General features: G+C 56.3%; 1 protein-coding gene across 3 annotated transcripts in view; it reads left to right on the forward strand.

Annotated features, from left to right (window-relative positions):
• The window catches only part of CD276 (CD276 molecule), a 29,730-nt gene extending 9,671 nt beyond the window's left edge, over positions 1–20,059 (forward strand). For 2 of the 3 annotated variants that reach the window (XM_048221766.2, XM_048221762.2), the window contains exons 2-10: positions 3,472–3,610; positions 6,002–6,340; positions 6,543–6,857; positions 7,471–7,809; positions 8,026–8,322; positions 11,418–11,552; positions 12,611–12,652; positions 14,060–14,095; positions 16,168–20,059. In XM_048221766.2, the coding sequence (XP_048077723.1) occupies positions 3,526–3,610; positions 6,002–6,340; positions 6,543–6,857; positions 7,471–7,809; positions 8,026–8,322; positions 11,418–11,552; positions 12,611–12,652; positions 14,060–14,095; positions 16,168–16,190 (1,611 nt within the window). In that variant the 5' untranslated portion in view covers positions 3,472–3,525 and the 3' untranslated portion in view covers positions 16,191–20,059. Of the gene's footprint in view, positions 1–2,960; positions 3,230–3,471; positions 3,611–6,001; positions 6,341–6,542; positions 6,858–7,470; positions 7,810–8,025; positions 8,323–11,417; positions 11,553–12,610; positions 12,653–14,059; positions 14,096–16,167 lie in introns of all 3 variants that reach the window. The other variant, XM_048221773.2, reaches the window with a different exon arrangement.
• Positions 20,060–23,471: the final 3,412 nt, after the last annotated feature.

Below are 23,471 nucleotides of genomic sequence, written 5' to 3' on the forward strand. Positions count from 1 at the left end.
GGAAGGTGTCTTGGGGCTGGGGAGAAGCCACCCTGCCCAGCCCACCTACCTGGGGAGCTGCTCATCATTTTTCCAGACTCACCTTTAGGGTTATTATGTCTCTGGGGTACGTCCAGGTAGCCCTCACTGTATCTTAAATAACGTACTGTATTGAAGTGCAGTGATTCACGGGCACTTCTCTATTGGGATGCAGGCTCCTTGAGGACAGACACATAGCTTAGTCGTCTCTCTGTCCCCAAGTGCCTGCCTACCAGGTACTCAGGGAAGAGTTAAGTGCACTACTGAATACACGAATGAATGTATATTCGAGGAGTCTTTCAATTGCAGATAATAGAAACTTAGCTCAAGCTAGCTTGAGAGGGAAAAAAAAAAAAAGACTGGCTCAAGGATCTGGGCTGTCTAGGTGTGGGCTTGCTTTAGGCATAGCTGGGTCCAGGTGCTTAACAGCTGTTTGCAGAAGCTCTGCCTCTGCGCTGTGCTAGTTAGCGGAGATCGACACTAGTCATGTGGTTTGATCCTTCTTGCCCTCCTGGTGGGAAGCATTGTCCAAGTGGACCCTGCAGGGATTGGGAGGAGGCAGGGGGTTAAGAGATAGGGAGTGGCTTTGGTCCGGGCAAGGAATTCCTCTTGAGCATCCCTAGGTTGGGGGTGTCTTGGTATAGTAGCCAGTTAGCCTTTGTTTCTCGGTTTGGGCTTAATGGAGCACATCTCTCTTGGGAGCTTCCCTGGGGCTGCACCTCTGCTGGGGTTGAATGAACTTGCTGCCCCTTCAGGCCAACGGTGGCCTGGGCCCCTCACTCCTGCTTCCTGGGGAAAGCCAAGGTACTGCGTGTTCTTTCCTGGCAGGACTCCTTGGAGTTCCCACATTTGGCTGAGACTGGGATGAAGGAAGAGGAGGAGGGAGGGCTGGCTGGTGACTCACTGGGAGGGGTGGTACATGCTGATTCCAGGGCAGGTCCCCCCAGGGCATGAGAAATCCCCTTTGTAGAGAAGGTGGGCAGGGTGGTGCCAACCCAGCATGAGATCTGTGTGTCTCCAGGGGCAGCCCATCTGTCCCAATGAGCAGTGATGAGCTTTCGATTCCCGGCCACGCTCCCATTCCCTCAGCAGCACCTCGTCTCCAAGAGGCATTTCTCCATCCCTCTCTTGGCCCTGGGGGCCCAGCTGTTGGGGTAGGAACCTCTTAGTGCGGTGGAATTCTCAGGTCTTGGTTCTAAGCTGTCAGGGTTTTCCCTAGGTAAGCCATGACAGTGGGAACTTTGCTGGGTTCAGAGTCTAGGAAGGTAACCAAAGGGGGTGAGCCCAACACCCAGCCTTGGAAATCCTCTCATTCTCCCTCTGGAGTGAAGGACAGCTTGGCCCTTGGGGAGCCCTGATAGGTCTGATCAGGAGAGGGAGGTGCTCCCTGACCTCCCCCACATTCATGGAGGTGGCAGGCATTCCCCAAAGACCCTGGTGAGTAAAAGCTTTATATATGGAGACCTCAGAAGAAAAGTCTGGAGGGCCAGGCAGAGGAAAGTGGTTTACTTCTGTAGTAAATGGGGAGCCACGAAAGGTTCTTGAGCATGGGTAGGGATGTGAGCAGATTCCTATCTTAGGTCCTGAGAGCAGACATCGTAGAGAGTGGGGTTTGTGAGGGCAGAGTGGAGACAGCAGGGCCAGTGAGGAAGGTCACAGGAGGGTCGTGTGGGTGGCAGGCATAAGCAGCAGTGGGGAGGGTGAGGGAGGTGGTCTGGGAAGAACAGATAGGCCTTGGTTTTCTTTGGGGGTGAAAGAGAGGAAAGGAGTCTTAGAATTTGGAAGCTTCTTAATCCTTAGGCCCTGGTGCTTCCTTGGGGGTGGGGGTGGGGGGCAGTGTGGAGGCTGCGGCCTGCGAGCTTTTCCTGTGGCCAGTGGCTGCCCTTGCAGGCAGGATGTGGTGCCCGCCAAGGGTGCCTTTATGAATGGAGCGGGAAGCCTGCTGACTCAGCAGCCGGCAAGGCCTTGAGGCTGCCAGGTTTGGACCGGAAGTGTCTGGGAAGGAAGTGGCTGTTCAGGGCTTCCCCGCTGTGGACAGCTGGGGGGGGGGGGGCAGGATGCACCCGGTTTGGCTGAGGGACTCCCTCAGCCCAGCTGCTGGGAGGGGGGGGGAGGCCGGGGAGGCCGGAGGGTGCTTGGCTGGGACTGGAAGGCTTGAGGCTGGGTGCCTGTGACCAAAATGATGGTGCCGGCTGGCTGTGGGTGAGGTCTGCTCCTTGGGAGGGCAGAAAGCTGTGGCAGGAGGTTGGGAACCCGAGCCCTTCTCAGCTTGCTAACTGGCAGATTACATCACATTAACTAAGGCGCCTCACTTATAGGGGCTTTATTTTTTTCTCCTGCAAAATGGGACCAAGTCGATCAGCTGTCTCCCTGGGTGGTTGTGAGAATGTGAAATCCACTGTGTTCTTGTTGGACGGTGTGGGATAGCCTAAGTCCACACTGGTTACGTGGCTTCATCCGGACACGGTGTGAACAGTCAGGCAGCAGCTGTGGGGCAGGGTAACCGCAGACGCCACCCGCCCGCGTCACACCCTGTGGCGGGCAGCAGGACCGGAAGCAGGGCTGGGCCCAGGGAGGTTCACCTGTGGCCACAGACATACCTCTCCCTCAGTCCTGACTCCAGCCTCCGGGCCGGGCCTCTTCCGTTTCTGATTGGTCTCGGTCACTTGCTAAGAAGTGTCCAGTTAGCAAATGTCCTCTGTCTCGGGCTCCATACGCTTACATCAGCTGCTCCTAGAACCATCCCCTGGAAGTGTCTGCACAAACACTGCTAACTTCACACGCCCTACACCGGCCGCCTCCATGTTCTGTCCCAGTGACTGCCCCACCCGCTCACTGGGCTCAAAACCATAGCCACCCTGACTGCCCCCTTCCTCTCTCCCCACGTTCTCCAGTGCTGTTCTCACCCAGACCTGCTTTATCTCTTCTCATGTATCCTGCAGATGCTATCAGTCATGTTTATGGAGTGCGGCTCCGACCATATCCTTTCCCCTGTTCCAGAACCTTCAGTGGTTCCCAGTTGCCTTCAGGATAAACTTCAGATCTTTCAGCCTATCTCTACGTCTGGCCCCAGCCGCAGCCCTTACTCTCCCCACTAGCTGTTGTCTGGAGTCAAACTGGGCCGAACTGATCTGCTCACCTTCTTGCCCTGGGCCGGCCAGCCTTGCCTCATCTTCCTTGTATTTTGTACCAACATCTTAGTTCTGAAAGGGTGGGTCCCAGCTGCCCCCTGCCCCGTGGGCCCTGGTCTAGCCTCCCCAGTGACTCAGTCCCCTGCTGCCAGCAGGTCTCAAAACAGCCCTCAGTGGGGAGCCTTGGAGGGTGTGGGAGGGAGGACCTGCCGCTGGGCATTTGCAGCCTCCCCTGAGCTGGTGGGGGGGGGCGGGGGTGAGGTGCGGGCGGGCCTGGGGGAAGACCCTTGGAGACAAAGGCCTCACTTCCTCTTCCTCGCAGGCAGGGGCAGCCTTCCACCACGGAGAGCCCAGCTGTCGGCTGCCGTTCTGGAAGATGCCGTGTCACTGGGCCAGCGCGGGTGTGGGCGTGCGTGTGCGTTCGGCCACAGCCCTGGCAGCGCTGTGGTTCTGCGTCACAGGTGAGGGGAGCTGTGTGGGGACCGGAGCGGGCTCCTGCCAGGCCTGTCTAGCAGGGATGCGGAGGGTTTTGGCTAACCTCTTCCCACTGTCCGCTGTCGCCTGTCCACTCATTTCCACTGGGATTCCACAGACAACTTACTCTGCATTTCTTAGCCCCTGTTTCCTCTTCTACAAACTGGTCATGTGAGCACTGCATGTGATAATGCTGTTTTTTGAACACACAGTGTGTGTGCTCCTTCCTGAGGGCCTTTGCACGTACTGTTCCCTCTGCCTGGAACTTCCTGTCCCCACACATTGGCATGACTTGATTCTTTATTTCGTTCTGGTCTTTACTCCTATGTCACCTCCTCAGCTAAGTTTTCTTGGCTATCTTGTACACCATCTCTCCCTACCCTCGACCTTACTTCGTCATGCTTCTTCCCAGCCTTGCCCTCCGCCTGACATGGTGCGTGTCTACCTGCTTCTTGTCCGCTCTGCTCAAAGAGCAGGGTCTGTCCCCAGTGCCAGGACTGGGGCAGCCACATAGCTGCTGAATAACCTGGTTGGATAAATGATGTAACTCTTCCCACACAGCTCTTGGCACAGAGTCAGCATTCGAGAATGGCATTATTTTTAATAACAACACCCTCATCATATTTTAAATCCTTATCAGCCCCTGGCAGAGGGAGAGACTGCCTTCTTCTGCCCTAGGGGAGGACAAAGCTGAGTGTCTGGTGCCACCTGCTGGTCATAAAGAGGAAGCAACTCTCTAGTTGTGGGAGCTCTGATTTCTCTAGAGAAAGGGCTTTGGGTGATTCCTCAGGTTTTATTCCTAAATACCCTCTACAAGGGGCACCAGTTGGAGGGCTGGCCTGGGGCATGTGGTGTTGCAGCGAGAGATCCAGGGCCAGCATAAGACCTTTAGAGACCTCTACGCACGGCAAAGATCATGATACCCTCTCCCTGTGTGTAATTCGCAATAAAAATGCTATTTTTCTAAATGCAAGAAACCTTTAATGGGGGCATAGCCAGTCAGCTTCATGTCAAGACTGTTTGATTTTTACACTTTTTGGATGTGCCTGCTTTGCTGGTGCCCAAAGCACACACTTACCCAAGAACAGCAGCGCCAGAGTAGGGAGCGTGCCTCCCCAAAGGAAAGGCCCAGGGACCCTAACTTCCCAGGGCTCTAAAAGAAGAGCTGGAATGGAGGCAGAGGTGACTGGGTGAGGAGGCTTGCCAAGCCACAGGATAAAGGGCAGGGGACCAACAGGGGGATCTGCCCCAGGGGGCTTTTCTCTGGCCATGCCCTCGGCCCTGGCTCTGGGAATGAGTTGGCACTAGGCTTCCGGAACTCCTGCTCCTGTGTTCCCCTCCAATTCATCAGCAGGCCCTGTTGGTTCTCCCTCATCAATAAACCTTGAATCTGTCCCATGCTCTCTCAATACCACTGCCATCTCTGCAGCTAAGCCAACATCACTTCTTACAAAGACCATTGAAATAGTCCTTAATTCCTTCTCCACAGAGGAGCCGGAGTGAGTTGCAGGCATCGTTAGCCAGATTATTACTGATTACCACCCCCCCCCAACCTGCAGAGACTTCCCACTGCATGTAGCAAACGAAATTCTTTACTGGTCTTACAAAGCCCTCCCATCCAGACACCCTGGCCACATTGGACAGCTACTTGATATGTTCACTTAGGAAGCTGAATCTTGCCTTGGGGCCTTCCCATCTGCTGTTCCCTCTGCCTGGAACATTCTTACACTGGCTTTTTTGTATGTCAGGCTCTTTTTCATTCCCTTTAAATTTCAGTTTAATATCCTTTTAGTGAGAATGTGCCTCACTACCCCATTGAAAGGTGTGGGCATTCTTTCTTTCGGGTATAAAAGCGAATCATGTTTATTTAGGAAAAGAAAAAAGAGAAAGCACTCGTGATCCTTTCTCATTCACTGTTAACATCTGGTATAAACCTTTTTTAGACTCCCCTTTCTAATTAATAAAGATAACATGTACTTATGTGAAAATGCAACTAGCACAGACAGGTGTAAAGTACCTGTCAAATTTTTGGAAAGCTACCACCTCTAATCCTTTGGCTTGTTTATGTCTTTCATACCCCTAATCCCAAGCTAATGAGAATTTGTGTCTTAGTTTGTCCCTCTCTCCCATTAAAAGGTAAACTCTGTAAGGGTGTGACCTTGGTCTTCTCTGTTGCATTCCTAAGTCTTATGCTTGGCAAATAGTAGGTGCTAACTACAGTCTTGTTGACTGGATGAGGACCACAGGTAATAAACTTTACTTTGGGTCTCGGACCTTAAAGGAGGGGTGGACGGGCCTAGAGTTAACCAGAAGGGGAGGAGGACCAGAGAGGCTCCCAGCGGCCCCACCCCTCCTCACTGCCACACCTCTGCCCCCAGGCGCTCTGGAGGTCCAGGTCCCCGAAGACCCCGTGGTGGCCCTGGTGGGCAGCGATGTCACCCTGCGCTGCTCCTTCTCGCCCGAGCCCGGCTTCAGCCTGGCGCAGCTCAACCTCATCTGGCAGCTGACGGACACCAAACAGCTGGTGCACAGCTTCGCCGAGGGCCGGGACCAGGGCAGCGCCTACGCCAACCGCACGGCGCTCTTCCCGGACCTGCTGGCCCAGGGCAACGCGTCCCTGAGGCTGCAGCGCGTGCGCGTGGCTGATGAGGGCAGCTTCACCTGCTTTGTGAGCATCCGGGACTTCGGCAGCGCCGCGGTCAGCCTGCAGGTGGCGGGTGAGCGCCGGGAGGGGGCGCCCTCCCCTTGCCACATCCCTCACTGCCCGCAGCCCCGTACCCACCGCGCCATCGCTGACCCCATAACGCAAGCCCCACAGCTGATCCCTGTTGCTCCAGGTGCCCTTTCCTCCACTGCGACCCCCTCCTCCCGTCCTTGCCTTACCTCGACCTCTGCCCTCTGCCCTCTACCCCACTCCAGCACCCTACTCGAAGCCCAGCATGACCCTGGAGCCCAACAAGGACCTGCGACCTGGGGACACGGTGACCATCACGTGCTCCAGCTACCGGGGCTATCCGGAGGCCGAGGTGTTCTGGCAGGACGGGCAGGGCGCAGCCTTGACGGGCAACGTGACCACGTCGCAGATGGCCAACGAGCAGGGCTTGTTCGACGTGCGCAGCGTCCTGAGGGTGGTGCTGGGCGCTAACGGCACCTACAACTGCCTGGTGCGCAACCCGGTGCTGCAGCAGGACGCTCAGGGCTCCGTCACCATCACGCCCCATAGAAGCCCCACAGGTTTGTTTTTTGCTTGGTTGGTTGGTTTTTGCTTAAATGCCCCCGTGAGGGACGGTTTTTGTCCTATCGGCAGTGGCTGCGGGATTTGAATCTAGCTCCCTACTCAGTCTCCCAGAACGGTGACATTCCTGGTAATGGTAACAGGAAAGATAAACTGGGTGAGGAGGCGGGAACCTTACCTTGCTGGTAGGGGATGAGGACAGTAATCACAGGCCTTTTTCGCTCTCCGGGGCTCCTGACTCCGGGGCTCTGGAAACCTCTAGAAAGGATGAAGAAGCATTGAGATCTCGGCAGAGAGAGTAAGTGTAGGGGAGGGAAACGCGTCCATCATGGGGGAGGGGGGCTTGTGCTACGGCTGGATGCTACCCTCGGCCCAGCCCCCCACCCCTGGGAACAGGCATTGTCAGGCCAAGGTCAACCTCCTGTGATTGTCATAAGATTAGGGTGACTCCACATCTGGGAATCTGAGACTCAGTCTGCTTTTGGGTCTGAGAGAAAGTGGGAAGATGGAATAGGAACTGGGGGTTAATCGAGGAGGAAATCTGGGAGGCTGTGGGCTGGTAGCCGGGAGTGGCCCCACCCCTCCTCACCGCCTACCTAACCTCGCCCCCAGGCGCCGTGGAGGTCCAGGTCCCCGAAGACCCCGTGGTGGCCCTGGTGGGCAGCGATGCCACCCTGCGCTGCTCCTTCTCGCCGGAGCCCGGCTTCAGCCTGGCGCAGCTCAACCTCATCTGGCAGCTGACGGACACCAAACAGCTGGTGCACAGCTTCGCCGAGGGCCGGGACCAGGGCAGCGCCTACGCCAACCGCACGGCGCTCTTCCCGGACCTGCTGGCCCAGGGCAACGCGTCCCTGAGGCTGCAGCGCGTGCGCGTGGCTGATGAGGGCAGCTTCACCTGCTTTGTGAGCATCCGGGACTTCGGCAGCGCCGCGGTCAGCCTGCAGGTGGCGGGTGAGCGCCGGGAGGGGGCGCCCTCCCCTTGCCACATCCCTCACTGCCCGCAGCCCCGTACCCACCGCGCCACCGCTGAACCCATAACGCAAGCCCCACAGCTGACCCCTGTTGCTCCAGGCGCCCTTTCCTCCACTGCGACCCCCTCCTCCCGTCCTTGCCTTACCTCGACCTCTGCTCTCTGCCCTCTACTCTCTACCCTCTGCCCCACTCCAGCGCCCTACTCGAAGCCCAGCATGACCCTGGAGCCCAACAAGGACCTGCGACCTGGGGACACGGTGACCATCACGTGCTCCAGCTACCGGGGCTATCCGGAGGCCGAGGTGTTCTGGCAGGACGGGCAGGGCACAGCCTTGACGGGCAACGTGACCACGTCGCAGATGGCCAACGAGCAGGGCTTGTTCGACGTGCGCAGCGTCCTGAGGGTGGTGCTGGGCGCTAACGGCACCTACAGCTGCCTGGTGCGCAACCCGGTGCTGCAGCAGGACGCTCAGGGCTCCGTCACCATCACAGGTAGGCAGGGGGCAGATGAACAGCTGGGGAGACGGAGGGAGCCGCTGCCTTTGTTCTAGACCCTGAGTTGGAATTTAGGTAGGTTTGGGGGGTCGGAAGCCTTATATTTCAGGGGTCTCGAACTCCCCACCCAGAGGTCCTTAAGCGACTTGCTTTAAGGAGCCCATAAAAGTCAGTTGTAATATTCGCCCTCTTAAGAGCACCTGAGGTGATTACAGAGACGGGAGGCGCTGCGGGAATCCGGAGGTGTGGGTGGGCGTAGAGCAGACGGGGCGCGGTGAGGGAGCGCTTTCCTACCGGAACTCCTCCGGGGGATGGGAAGGTGTTGCTGTGTCCGTGCCACCATCTGATCTGAGGCCCTGAGAGTCAGTTGGGGATGTTCAGGTGGTCGGTCCCCCTCACCCCGGGGCTGTCAGCTCTTCGAGAGGGGAGCTCTCAATCCGGGCAGTAGTTGGGGGATCTCTGCTGCCCCCGTGTGGTCAAACGCCAGATTGATGTCGTGCATTTGTCGATTCCCTCAATCTGGTTGGGGTCTGGTTTGGGGTCCCAGCCCAAATACCTTCCCTTCGTGCATTGCCCACCTCAGTGGGTGCTCCTTGTGCCTGGGGGTGTGAAGAGGGTTCAGGTCCACACTCAGGCCAAGGGAGGCAGTCTCCGTCTGTGTTGAGAGATCAGGTTGGCTCCTCAGTCCCTCCCCCTGGGTAACTGAGATTTCCCAGGGGCCTCCCCACATCCTCTGGTGTCTGAACAGCAGGTTCTGTCTGTCTGATTGTCCTGTCTTCCCTTCCCATGACTTCCCCCTGCCTGGTGAGTTTCCAGAGAGAATAAGAAATACCAGGTAGGGTGAGATCAGCAGAGAAAGGGAAGCTTTCTGAGAAGGGAAGCAAGGGCCAAAGTGGGCTGGAGCAGTTGGGAGAAGTCTCCGGGGACAGGCGGGAGTTGAGAGAGCCTTGAAGGACAGGTGGACTTTGTGATCATTTGCACCTGGGGCTGAACTGGATGTTTGCCACGCTGTGCAGAAAGGGCTTATGGGTGTGAATGGGATGGTAGGGAGAATGCTTCATCTAAGAGAAAAACGCTTTTATTTTAAACTTTAGGAGCTAACATTTAAAGTGCTTTTGTTTCAGAGATGAGGAAACCAAAGCCCAGAGAGAAGAGAGAACTTTCCCAAGTCTGCAGACTAGCACAGTGGCTCTATTTTGGGGGCTAGGTGCCTCTTTGAAAATCGGGTAAACGGTAAATGCAATAGTTTGCATTTATGTTTAGAAGGTGCATGGCCCCTCTACACTCACCCAAGGGGCGGGGGGCGATGTGGTGTGCGGCCCTTGGCTCCAGCACCCGGCGGTGAGCAGATGAACCAGGACCGGAATCCAACCTTTAGCCTCTCAGCCTAATTTTCTCTCCTCCCCACCACCCAGCCTCCTGTTTTCATAAGAGCAGGTCTGGCCTACTTCGGAGCCCTTGGCCTGTATTTCGCTTCAGGCAGCTTTGTGCCTGGTAAAACATTCTGGGATTCAGAATGTCAGCGCTCCAGCCTGGCCTCTCCCACACCTGCTGGAGGTTCCTGACGCGTGCGCGCTGCGCTGTGCCCAGAGGGGCTTTATGGGGCATGCACTGGAAATGGTACCTCAGCAGCCCAGCCTGAGCCCTGCTTTTTACTCCAGGGCAAGTCTGGCCCGTGTTCCAGGCACGGACACCCATCAGCCTCCTCCTGAGTATTTCTGTGCTTCCTCCTTTGCTACAGGAGCCCCGCCCGGGATCCCCAGGGGTTTCTTTCACGGGCTTCTTGGACTGGCCTTCCTGGCCCCTGATGCCAGCTGCCGTCCTCTCCTGCTCCCCTGGGTAATGGGTCCCTTTGCTTGCAACGTCCCGAGCAGCCGCTCTGCCAACCAGACCGGCTGAAGGGAACATCTGCTGCAAAAGCCTGTGTCCCTGCCAGGGCCTGTGCTGCCGAAGGTTCTCCCAGCACTGCTGTCGGCACTGCTCCCTGGGCACTCACGGTCTGCAGAGAGCAGAGGAAAGCAGTGCCATCATTTGTTAGATCGGAGGTCCCCGAGGCTTCTGCCCGGGACCGGCACAGGCCCAGGGCCCAGGCTGCTGGTGGCGTGCTCAGAACGGCGGTTGGCCCTGACCCAGGTGCGGGCGCCTCAAGCCCTTCCCTCCGCCGTGAGCGAGCTAACAGAAGGGCCCTCAGCGTTTCACGGCAACATTCCCCTGGCAAGTCTCCTGCTCTTGGATAAACCCAGAACCCTCGCCACAGCACCCTCAGTTCCCACCCCCATCTACACGCGGGGCTCCCCAAACATTTTCTGTGAAGGGCTGGATAGTAAATATTTTAGGCTTTGTGGGCCACATACGATCTCTGTTGCTGCTGCTGCTTTTCCTTCCCCTTCTGCTCCTCCTGTTTCTTTTTTTGTAACCCTTTACAAATATGAAAACTATTATTAGCCTACAGGCTGTACAAAAACAGACCACAGGCCAGATCTGGCTCGCAGACCATAATTTGCTGACTCCCGATCTCTAGGATGGGGGACATCACCAGACAGGGCTGGAATAGTCAGGGAGGGCCTCCTGAGGAGGTGAATCTTAAACTAGGTGAGCGTGGGGGGGGGGCATTTTTTTTTAGTAGAGGAACCTGACAGCAATGGCGTGGGGGCTGGAAGGAGCCAGTTGTCTTCGCAGAGAATGGCTAGTTCACGAGCTTGGCTGGAGCAGAGGCTCCTGAGGTGGACACGGAAAGAAAGGCTGGGGGAGGGGAAGGAGCAGCCACAGAATTGAGGTCCTTGAGAGGATTGAAGCATTATTCAAATGTCAGTGGGGAGCCGTGGAAGGTTCTAGAGCATCATCAACTGCAGACTCTTCACCGGTGCCAGGTTGAGGCATGACCACACCAGCCACGGCTGTGTCAGTGTTTGGCTGTGTCTCGGTGTGTGGGGAAGGGGTGTGGGAACTTTAGCGAGCTCTCTTCATAGCGCTGGAGCCCAGTGAGGGTGGGAGCTCCCTGTTCACACCTCTTGGCCAAGGGTGTGCAGTCCTCAGGGCCACGGGGGCCAGGCGTGACCATCTCTTCCCATTCTCTCCACTTCCCCTCCCAGGGCAGCCCTTGACCTTCCCCCCTGAGGCCCTGTGGGTGACCGTGGGGCTCTCTGTCTGTCTTGTCGCACTGCTGGTGGCCCTGGCCTTCGTGTGCTGGAGAAAAATCAAGCAGAGCTGTGAGGAGGAGAATGCAGGTGAGGGAGAGAGTGCGCGTACACACACGTGCACACACGTCTTTGGTATGTTGATGTGTCTGTGACATCCACGTGTGGGTCGCTTTCTGGTGACTGAATGAGGGTGAGTGTGCACATGGGGCCTGATTGTGTGTGTGTGGCCTTGAGACTGAGTGTGCCTTGTACGTGTGAACAGGTGTGAGCTTGTCTATCAGGGTGGGAATGTGGAAGGCTGAGCGTGGGTAGGTGCGGGACGGGAAGTGAGTAGTGGACGTGTGGGGCTGCAGTGGGATGGTGAGCGTGAAAGTCACACGAGCGTGTCTGTGCGTGGAAGCGTGGGTGTAGAGTGTGGAAATTTAGTGGCACACGAGTGAATGCCGCATGGGTGTGGGTGTCCCTGTGTGAGGGTGTACCTGCCTCCCAGTGGGCAGAGTCAGAAGCAGCTGCCATTAGCCGGGCTGGGATCAGTGTGAGTTGACTTTGGTGATTGGCAGGTGGTGAGCTGACATTGGTAGATGGCAGTTTGAGTTTGGTTGGGAAGTGTGTCAACTCTGGGGAGTGGTGGGTGGTGAGCACACAGTGGTGAGTCGGGTTGATGCTGGTGGCTGGTAGGTGGGCACACAAAGGCTTCCCTGGATGAGCATGGAAGTAGATGGTTGGAGGTAGGAGCTGGCTGGGCGTTGGGACGGAGGGTACGTATGTGGAGGAGAAGGGACAGATAGGTGGGTGGCGGCCCGTGCAGCGGGTGGCAGGGCAGGCTGGTAGAAGGACAGGTGCACAGGTAGGTGGGTGGTGCTCGTGTTGGAGGCTGGTGGTAGGGGGGCTTGGTAAGTGGGTTGATTGAGGGAGCAATGGGGTCGGTGGGTGTGGCTGGGTGGAGGCATGAGGAGATGGTGCTCGGCTGGGTGAGTGGCGGGCTCTGCTCTGTGCTGGTCTCAGGCTCCCACCCTGTGTCCAACATCTGGACCGCAGGCCAGGCCTACTCAGCCCGCTTACCTGCCTCCCGCACCCCCAGGTGGGGAAGTGCAGGGATGCCTGTGGGCTGAGAAAGTCTTGTTTACTGAGTTCTTGTCTTCCAGGTGCTGAGGACCAGGATGTGGATGGAGAGGGATCCAAGACCGGTAAGCCCGAGCTTAGAGCTGGCCTTACTGGCTGAGGGAAGGACACAGGGATGGGGAGAGGACTCTAGGATCAGAGGAGCCACATTTGCTTAGGTTTGAACGCAGTCTGTTCTGTGGACTGTGGTCTCCTGCCCGGGTGAGTCCGCTCTTCGCTCAGTGATAGGCCTGGACGGGATCTCCCGACTCCCTCCCAGTGTTGCTTCATCTTTCCCGCCTACCTGACCTTTCTGCCAGGCCAGCTCCACTCCGAGTGAGCCTGCGCTGTGGGGTCTGGTGGCTTCCTAGGGGAAGACTGAGGGCTCGGGGCAGGGTGGCCTGGGGTTCAGTTCTAGCTGCCGCTCATGGGTTGAGTGGTCTGGAGCAAGTCACTTTGCTTCTCTGGGCCTCAGTTTCTTCATCTTTGAGTCTTGGTTTCCTCCTAATAACCGCCTTCCTTCATAGGCTGTGTGGGTTTAATTGAATGAGACCCTGTACATGAAGGGTCTAGTACCGTCCCTGGTGCCTGGTCCAGGCCTGCTGGAGTCTTGTTAATAGGCAGACAATTTAAGACAGTCCCATTCTGGTTAGAGCCTATGTGACTTTGGTCAAAGCGCTTTGCTGCTCTGGGCTTCAGTGTCCCTGTAAAATGTTATCCTGACCCTGCCTTTCGTGTGACTGTGTTTAGAGATGCAAACTTGGACTTGGGGTGGGTACACAGCACTGGTGTTCTGTGGCTGCTGGAGGCCTCACTGCCCTCCCTCCTGGGGCTCCCGGACTGGGCGAGCCAGGTTCCCACGGAGCCATTTGGGATGACACCAGCGGACATCGGTCCCCCCGCCCCCCCCACCATCCCGTCCCCCCCCACCCCCCCTCCCCCCCCCACCCCCCGGCGAGGAAGAGCAGGAGACTGACACCCGGGACTGCTGTAAGTGACACCAGTTAACTCTCTGCCTTTGGTGTGGAGACAGCCCTGGGCTCAGGCGTCATTTTTCTGGCTCAGAGGCAGATGTCGCTGATGGGCGGGTGGGGGGCGATGGGAAGAGGGTGGCCTAGAGATTTGTTCAGTCTCGGTTCCACGTGACCCAGGTGCACCGGGGAACAGCTGCAGCCCCCTGTGGCCCCTCACTTCACCCTTACTTGCAGAGCAGACTCGGTGTACTTCCACATCTCTAGCTCACCGGAGGGCAGAGTAGCCATTCCCATTGTACGGATGTGGAAAACTGAGGCCCAGAGGGAGGAGTGACAGGATACACAGTGGAGCTGGGCCTTGGGACAGCAGCCTAGGGCCCCTTCCCTGGGGCTGACAGGTTGCCCTCATCCCAGGTCCGTGTAGACCTCACTTCTTCCTCGGCTCCTGTCCCTCTGCCCGCCTCCTGAGCCCGCCACTTCCCACGGTCCCCTCACCGTGTGCTTCTTCCTTTTTTGCAGCGCTGCGGCCTCTGAGACACTCTGAAAGCAAAGAAGGTAAAGACACGTGGTGCTCGAGATCGTGTCTGTGTGTTGGCACATCTGTGGGTAGGAGGCTGGGGAAGGTCGTTGGTGGTATCACGTGCTCACGGGTGACCTGAGGCTCCCTCCCCGGGACAGCAGCCTCCACTCTCCCCTGGCGGGGTGGCAGAGGGCGGAGTAACCAAGGTCCCAGCTCCTCTACGCGGATGTAGACGTGACGGAGGCTTCACGAGCCCAGGGATTTCTTTCTCTCTCCTGTAACGGTGTAAGCGTAGGGGATCTTTAGGCCACCGACGTCCTGGAGCTCGGTTCCATGTATTGGTTTCTGCCCTCTTGCACCCAGAGCTTCCATGCCGGGGTCCAAGCTGCCTGCTCCAGCTCCCGTGCCCTCTCCAGAAGCAAGGGGGGAGGAGGAAAGGGAGGAACGTTTTTTTCTACGGCTTGACTAGAAATAGCTCCTGTTACTCCAGTTTTCGTGCATTGGTCAGGCCCTAGTCACATGATGCCGGACTCCGGGGAGGCCCGGGAGTATGGCTGTTGGCAGTAAATATTAACAATCATGGTTCATATTCTGTAATGTCAGCGGGTACATGAGGAAGTGGTTGGTTGGAAGTAAGTTTGAGATTCCTCCTTACTGACAGTAAGCAACAGCGACATCTATGCATGCGTGTTTGTGTGGAAATCTGTGTGTGTGTGTGTGTGTGTGTGTGTGTGTGTGTGTGTGTATTTTGAACAAAACATTCCTTGATGCAGACTTGCCACTCGATACCAGTGGCTTCCACCTAGAAAATCAAAGCTGGTTGCTAAAGGTTATGGAAACTTTTTCAGGTTGCCTGGGTGTCCCTGTCAGGAAAGAAACATTCACTGAATTCCTGGATGTTCATGCCTGCATTTAGGGAAGAAGGGAAGGACATAGGCTCTGTCTTCAGGAAACTTCCAGAGGCGGGGGTGGGGTGGGCTATGGGGCCCTCAGACACCTGCACAAAATACGTGATCCGAGAGGGTCACAGACTCAGACTTTCACGAAAGGCGGTAAGAGGGCTTCGGGACGGCAGCGTCGTGCAGAAGAGGCCCCGGGGTTGGGAGGGGAGACCTTGGGTCTAGTCTCTGCCTCTGACCTAACGGGAAGCTTCCTCATCTGTGGAATGCACACCTCCCTTACAAGATGGTGGTGAGAATTAGGCAGCGTGACAAAGGCAGACGTGCTCTGTAAAGCAAGTCCTTTTAAACGCTGAAGAATGTTCCTCGGCAGGAAGAGGCCTATGTTGGGGTATGGAGGGATGGAGATAAGTTATCTGCCTCCTTGTTGTTCTGAACCAAATGAGGCATAGAAGGATTGAGCAGATGGAGATGAAAATGTCAGCTTGGTTCTAGAAGAGAGCTGCGGGAGAATGGCCTGGGTGTGGGGTGCAGCGGGCTTCCCGATCCTGCTCCCAGTGGGGCAGCCTGGCCCTCAAGTCCCTGGTCACACTGTGTGCGCACAGAGGCAGTGCCCAGAAGGGAGGACTACTTGCCCTGGGACAGACAGAGCCCAAAGAACAGGGGTGGGAGCAGCGGGGTCACACATGCCCTGGTCCTCCTTCGAAACTGTCCCCCAAGTCAGGGAGTGGTGTGGGGCCAGTCCACTGGGTGCCCCCCATGGGGAGACAAGAACCAGAGGTGCTCAGCGTGGGAAGGGGAGCTGGAAAGGACTTCTTGCTAGTGGAGGGGAGGGAGCCAGGTCAGGGAAGACGGAAGGGGATAGAAAGGAGGGGGAGATGGGAGGGGACAAGTGTGCCTGGGAAAGTGGTTGTAAAGGGTGTGGGGTTGGGGGGAGCCACGGGGCTGGAGAGAGAGCCTGGTGGGGATTAGGCAGCCTCCCTCGGGGGGCCTCATGGTCCGTCTGATGCCCCGCTCCTGTGTTGGTGTCTGTCTGGGCGTCCAGGGCGGTGCCGAGCACGGGGGCTGCTGTCGGGCTGCCGCAGCCGCTCCCCCACACACTCCCCACCCGCAAGTGCGCGAGCACGCACCTGGGGTTCTGGAGCCCAAGAGTGGACCCCCTGTAGGTGATGCCTTCCCCCATTTTGTCTTTCCATCGTGGAATGCAGATGATGGACAAGAAATAGCCTGACCATGAGGAGCAGGGAGCTGCTGCTCCGGCCTGGGGGCTCCCGCCTCTGGCTGCACTGGGGCCTCGGTGTGAGCCCTGCCCCCAACAGATGGCTCCCACCCTGGCGGGGCTGCTCATTCTCCAGAGGACAGAGACACCACCCCGCAGGCTTCTTCCTCCGATGGGTGTGATTCCCAGGTCATCCTGCTGCCTTATTTCTCCAGTGGCACGGTACACAAACCACCCTGCTGTCTTATTTCTTACGGACCTAACACCATCGCCGGCGCTCCGCCTTACTTCTCCAGTGGACACGCTGCATGGACCACCTGGCTGCCTCGTTTTCTGCAAAGGACACAATATTCGGACTGATGCTCTGCCTTACTTCTCCAAAGACAGGATACACAGTCACCCCTGGCCTTCTTTCTCCAGTGACCCGGACACACAAGTTTTCATTTCTCAGCCTTTTCTTCTACCCCCGCCCCCCGTAAGCCAGGCTCCTCAGACAGGGACACTGCAGCTTCAGCATCTCCCCGAGTCCACAGGCGTCTCCCCTCCCGCCTCCCCCTCCTCTGGCCCCAGCGCTGGCCTTTTCCCTCCCTCCCTGAGTGACGACGGGGCCCTTTCCCCAGGCACGCAGAAGCACACAGGTGCATGTGCTGGAACATGTGCTGGGACACGTAGGGACCTCCCTGAGCCCAGTCTCTCCCATGGTGCCCTGGGCTGTGCCCTGGGAGCTCCCTCCCCATGGGAAGCATGTGCTGGTCACACTGGGTCTCCGGGTGTCTGCGTGGGTCCCCTGGGGGTCAGCCTCTAGCCCTCTGCTTTTCCCTCCTGTCCTTTTGTTCATCCATTCTAGTCACGTTCATCGAGCATCCATGGGGTGTCAGCACTGCCCTAGGTACCTGGGACCCAGGGTGGGAAGATAGGCTCCTCCTTTAAGGAGTTCGTCCTTCAACTGGGGAACTGTGAGGAGACAGACAACTGCCCGCTATGGCCCGCTGCTCGCTGCTCGCAAGGCGGCTCCTGCATACCCCCTCCTGTGCCCACAGCCTCCTGGATACCTCACATCCACCCCATCCCTAATCCCTCCCCAGGGCAGGAGGAGGGGGCAAAAACCTGGAGACGGGCAGAGCCTCCTGCTACAGGCAGAGAATCCGATGGTTTCCAAAATCTTTCCAGGTGTGAGCTGGTGGGCAGGCAGCCACAGCACCCTGGACCCCGGAGAGCAGAAGCCTAGGGGAGGCCTGGGGACGGGGCGGGGCCAGGAGGGCCGCAGGGACACAGCCCTTCGCCCCCCACCATGGTGCTATTCTGGAGCCAGGAGGTCCTCCTGGCTTGTCTCTCGCCGGCCCCCAGCCTCCGGAACACTTCTGATGTCCTCCCGCTGACATTTCGTCCTTCCCCCGGGAACAGAAGAGGTGGCATGTCTAATTTAAATGTGGGACTCTGAGGAATTTTGTTAAGTGGGGGTGTATTTTGGGAAAAATAAATGGCTTTGTAGAAAGCTTTTCCTCCAAGAAGTGTGTGGAAGCAGGTTGGGCAGCGGGACTTGGCAGAAGGGATCCGCTCCCGGACATTTGAGGCCAGAGCGGGGTGCCTGCATCTCCTCCCTCTCGCTGTCCTTCAATCCCTGGGTCTCTGTGGCCATGCAGCCCCTCCCTGGCCGCAGTTTCCCTCTTGGGAAAGTGAAGTTGGCTGTCCAGAAAGGCTTGGCGCCTCCCGCTCCTGGAAGTGCTGCCTAATTTATTTACCTTGGAAGACTCAGATCCGGGGCTTGTTTAGGGCCACCTCTAGTGCCCCATTTTACAGATGGGGAAGCCGAGCCCTAGTAGGAAGCTGATATCAGGGAAGGAACTCTGCATGCTGTTGTTGCCTGGCTCCGTGGAATGGGCACCAGCCTTGAATCAGAGATCCAGGTCCAGGACCTCATTCTGCCCTGTGACCCTGAGTAAGACATCTAGCTTCTCTGGACCTTACTTTTCTTATATGAGAAACAGACCTGAGGTTTTCACCATCTTCCACCTCCAGAGACTGGGCAGAGGGGGTGAATGTGGCAGATAAACAGGTTTCCAGAGGGCTGGGTTCAGGGATGTGGGAGCGTGCAGGGCATACTGTGACCATTTGCCCCTGGGTGACAAGGCCCTGGGGCAGCAGGAGGGGCCTGCGCTAGAGGTCAGGACACTTGACTTTTGTTCCCAGCTCCACTACTAGCTTGTGACAGAGTCTTTCACACCCCTGACCCTTGATTTCCTTATCCTTTAAGTAGGGCGCCGAGTCCTCCCCTGAAATGTATGCAGCATTCTTTACAAACCAGAGCGCCTATTGTAAAAGCCCATGGCCCTGGCAGTGAGACCGGTCAGCTTGCTTGAAGTCCCACCACAGGTGCTCTGGGTGGATTTTAGAATCAATAGATGTGTACCGGGGCTCTGCCTTTGCCCTGTACTCCCCCCTGCACACTTGAGCATGTTGCTTACCCCCCTGGGCTGAGCCAGGTAGGGACGACGACGGTGGTTCATGTTTCATAGGATCTCTCTGAAGCTTGGGCAAGACCGTGGGTGAGCAGACGCTGCAAATTATCAAGTGCAGGGTGCACGTGGGGGGTTATTTTCCTTCCCTGCTGTCGCGGTTGCACTCTCTTACTCCCTAGGTGACTTTGTAGATGGAGCGCAGTGACCTCAGTTTGCCCATCTGTAAAAGAGGCATGGGAACCAGTGCTTTTTCTTCCTGATGGGGCCAGGATAAGCCTCAGACACTGGATGGAATGCTTGCAGGAGGACCCAGCAGGTGGGGGGACTTTCCTGGGGGCTGGGGGGTGAGGAAGGTGGCCACTAAGTCCCCTGTGATAAGTGCCCCAGAGAGCAGTATTTTTAGCTGCCTTTCCTGGGCAACGCTCCAACTTCTGCATTTAATGGAGAAATAATTCTCACAGTGCGACAAGCTATAGCCTGCAGGTGTCACATCCATATTAAAGAGGGGACAGAGCAAGGGTTCATTTGCCTGACTTGAGGTATGACCGGAATTCACCTCCAGGAGCACTTGTAGCCAGGGCTGTGAAGACCAATTAGTGGATCTGATCGCTCAGAGAGAGGAGCCTGGGTGGGGGGTGAAGACAGCAGGGCTGGGGGGCCCTGAGCCATCCTGACTGTCCTCTTTCAGAGCAGTCCACCTCTGCTCATGCACCGGCAGGAACTGTGCCTTCCCCAGGTCTGTTCGGGGGAGGGGGGTGTTGGGGAGGCACTTGACCTTGCTCGTCCCAGGGACAGTTGCTGAGTGTGTGGGCCAGTCAGCAGAGACCCTGGCAGCTTCTGAGCTGGGCAATGTCCAAAGGTCCTTCTGCAAAGCCCAAGTCTTAAACTGAAACGTGAAGCCAAGGTTTGCCCCAAGTAGCAAAATCCCGGGCCTTCAAGTGCAGGGCGCTCCGGGAGAAGCAGGAGCCGAGGACAGTGTGCAGTAATGCATGGGAACCCTGCAAATGCAAACAATATTGTGTTAAACTAATACGCAAACACAAACAAAACACCACAGGCCGAAAATGGCATCGCTTAGGCCAAGTCCCTACACGGGGGCTTAATATATAACCTAATTGCACTTTTGATGTTCTCCAGAAATATTGTCTTAGTAGGGATTTTCTTAGTAGGATTGCCAGTGAATCTGCCATGTGGGCCTTCTCTGTCCCCCAAAGGAAGATGAGGTAATCTGCCTGGTAAGACCCCTGGCTTGTCCTGTTGCTTTTGCCTGCCTAGGGAAAGCGGCCTTGACTGGAACAATCCTTTTGTCAAAAACTTTCTTGCCCCACCCTCCAATAAGAACCTTCCGTTTTGTACGACTCCTGGGAGCTTCCCTCTACCTTCTTGGTGGCCTGAATCGTTTAATAAAGCCAATCAGATTTACTTGGTTGAATTTCATTATTTAACAACAGAATCGTACAGAGTGTCTTCACCTGCTGTCCCCCCATGCAGAGGGAAACACTATTAAGGGTTTGCTATCCTTCTAGATTTTTTCCTAGGCTAACACTTCTATAAAACTGAAACCATATGTATTGGTTTTTTTCTCTATTTTTTTTTTAAGATTTTATTTATTTATTTGAGAGAGAGTGAGAGCACGAGAGGGGAGAGGGTCAGAGGGAGAAGCAGAGTCCCCGCTGAGCGGGGAGCCCGATGTGGGACTTGATCCTGGGACTCCGGGATCATGACTTGAGCTTAACTGACTGAGCCACCCAGGCACCCCTTGATAGTTCTTGAATTTCGTATAAACGGCACCCTACAGTACATATTATTTACTTTAAATAAAGACGTATTATTGTCTTTAAAAGACATCCCTCATTCTTTTTGAACGGCTACATAGTATCTCACAGTACTGCTGATTTTGCCAGTTCGTATAATTTGGATACACATAATGCAGATTTGTGCTTGAGTTTCTACGGTATAGAGCCCCGGAAGTGGGATCGCAGGGTCACAGGGCTGTGTATGTGAAATGTTGGTGAATTGCCAGTCGTTTTGGACAGCCTGTTGAGCCAGCCTCTGTGGCAGCAAGAGTGAGCGAGCAAAGAACACCTGGGGCCACTAGTGGGAGGGCTTCTAGATAGGGCAGGAAGGGTGCTGGGAATTCCAGTGCCCAACTGGGCTTAAAGGGGCCTCAGGGATGAAGCCCTACTAAGGAGTAGGTGGGGCCTGTGGTCATCTCTTCCTCTCCCACCCGCTCTGGGCCGCCCTCCCTTCGGCATCCGCCTGTGGCAGTCCCCTGCCTCGGTTCATAGTGGTGCCTATTTCCCCACTAACAAGGCGGGGCTTGTTAGAACACAGGACACCCAGAATCTCATGGGGCAGATACATCCCAGCCCTCAGAGACAGAGGGTCTTTGACCTTTGTTCCCAGCCTTTCCCCAGTGTCTGAGCAGCAGACCCATCCTCCTCTCTTCAACCTCCCTCCACCCCCATTGCCCTCCTCTGGACATGTTTCATCACTGTCCTTTCAGAGGGAGGCCCTGGCCTGATAATGTTTCAGCTCACAAGAGATCATTCTCTCACCTCCTTGATCCTGAATGCTATGCTCCTAGTGATACAACTCCAGATTCCATTAGTCCAGTACTTCTTAACCCTGGCTGCGCATTAGAATCACTTCAAAGATTTTTAATAACACTGGTGCTTGGGCTCCCTCCCTAGAAGTTCTGATGCAATTGGTTGAGATCATTGCTAAATATTTGATGTGTGTGACCCCGAAGCTCTAGCCTGGCTTACAAGTTAATGCAAAATAGGGCTCAGAGGGACAATCCTGAGCAGAGACCTTTGAGACCAAGCACCGGAGACAAGCCAGCTGTTCTCAGTGATCACTGAATAAGACCAGGGGGTGTTTTCTCACTAAAAGAAGGGCAGAATATACAGATGCAAAGAATGTTGAGGGAATCTGTGTTCCTATATGTGTGAAGAAGGGGGGCCTGTGTGTGGGGCCCAGGGGAGGGCAGGAACCCCGAATTCTTGCCCTCTGTCAGACCAGGCACCCAGGCTCCGGGGGAGTGAGGAAGGATGAGGTGCCGCGGATGATGGCTCAGACCCTTCAGCTCAGTGTAGGAAATGGGGCCTCTCCCTCTCTTCCCCCCACTGCCTCCTTTTCTCCCTCTGTCTCTCTCCCTGGTCGCCCCCAGGCCTCCAGATGTGCACAGCCACGTGGCTGGTTCTGGCTCCCTCCCTCCCTGTCTCCCTCCCTCCAGCACTGCATTCTGCACAGAGGCAAAGACCATCTGTCCCGCTCCCTGCAGCCGTCAGTGTGCACGCGTGAGCCAGGCTCAAAGAAGCAGCCTCGTGCTCTTCCTGCTTCCTTCCCTTCGTGTTTCAGACTTGCTTCTGCCCCAGGATATCCCGAGCCTCTCCCGTACTGCACACCAGCCAGTGACTGGAGCGAGTGCAGCATCCTTCCTCCACACTGCCCCTCACCGTCCTCTTGCGGGCTCTCTGGCCTTGAGTCCTTCCTGAGTCTGCCTACCTGGTGCTATAATTCCTGGGGCCAGCAGGCTTTCCTGGTCTGCACCCTACTCTGCTCTCTTCCTGCTCTCATGTTTCAATATCCTCTCCAAAGTGTTTCCTGAGGAACGTGACCCCCACTCTTGGCATGTTGGAGGAAGAATCAACATGCATGTCTCCCGTCGCTGACCTGACATGCTGCCTTATTCGCTAAGATGGTTCAGTGTCATTTGCTGCTAATGAATGAACGCACTAGTTTTTGTTCCCATAGCTTTCACAATTGCTTTGAAGTCCATGTGCTCATCGAAGGCACCTTCAGAGAACCTTCCGGGAACGCGAAGGGGGCCGGATTGTAGATGGAGCTCAGCCTCCTTAGGTGACCATGCTTAGGACCTGGGTGACATGGCTGGGGTGCTGATTTCCTTGGCGTCTCTATCCACGCTGCCCTTCTGGGTGTCCGCCTGCCCGCTGCAGCTGGGAGGATCTGGGTCAGCACAACAAGAGAAAGTTGGCAGCCAGGGATTCCAGACCGAGGGCATTTGTAGAATGGGCTCTGCAGTGCTGAGAGAGGAGGGCATGCTGCTCTGTCTGGAGGATGTGTGATGAGGGGGAAGGGGACAGAGATGATGGGCAGAGTGACGCAAGTTGCATGCAGCACATTCAATCCTCTTTACAAGCCTTTGCTCAAGCTCCCCGTGACTTCCACCGGGTCTGCCCTCTCTCCCTTCTGCCTGTGCAGATCCTACACACCCCTCCCCGGCCTTCCCCCACACCTCTGACTGCACCCTGGTGTCTCACTGCCAGGGGGAGACACTAACTCCTTCACTGAGCTCTGGGAGTTCATCTCCTTCTCCGCAGGGCAGGTCTGGACCACTCTCCAGCCCTGGGCACAGAGCAGACCCTGTGGGTTGCAGGCAGGGAAGCACCCAGACCACATTAATCCTGTCTCTGAAGGGAAGGGACTGAGGCTGAAGTCTGCTTCTGCGCTATCCCTGAAAAAAGAATTTCCCAGCGAATGAGTAATGTAAATGAGGCTGCCAAAGGGTGCTTAACCTATTTAAAGGAATAATCTATTTTAAAAATCTCTTAGAAGTACCTATTTACCCAGAGACAATTGATATGGTAATTGCAAGTCATTCTGTCTCTCTCTCTCTCTCTCTCTCTCTCTTGTTATTTACCAGAGAAGGTTCCCTAAGCTCCCTTTGCCCACCCCCAGATTTGGGGTAGAAAACACTACCGGCTAGCTCTTGGGGAGCTGGGTACGAAGTGCTTTATGTCCTTGCAGGCTGTCTGTAAAATGGGGCCAAGAGTTGCACCCTCCTTCCCTGGTTGGCTGAGATGGAGAC

Source organism: Ursus arctos, unplaced genomic scaffold (assembly GCF_023065955.2).
Source record: "Ursus arctos isolate Adak ecotype North America unplaced genomic scaffold, UrsArc2.0 scaffold_28, whole genome shotgun sequence".
NCBI lineage: Eukaryota > Metazoa > Chordata > Mammalia > Carnivora > Ursidae > Ursus > Ursus arctos.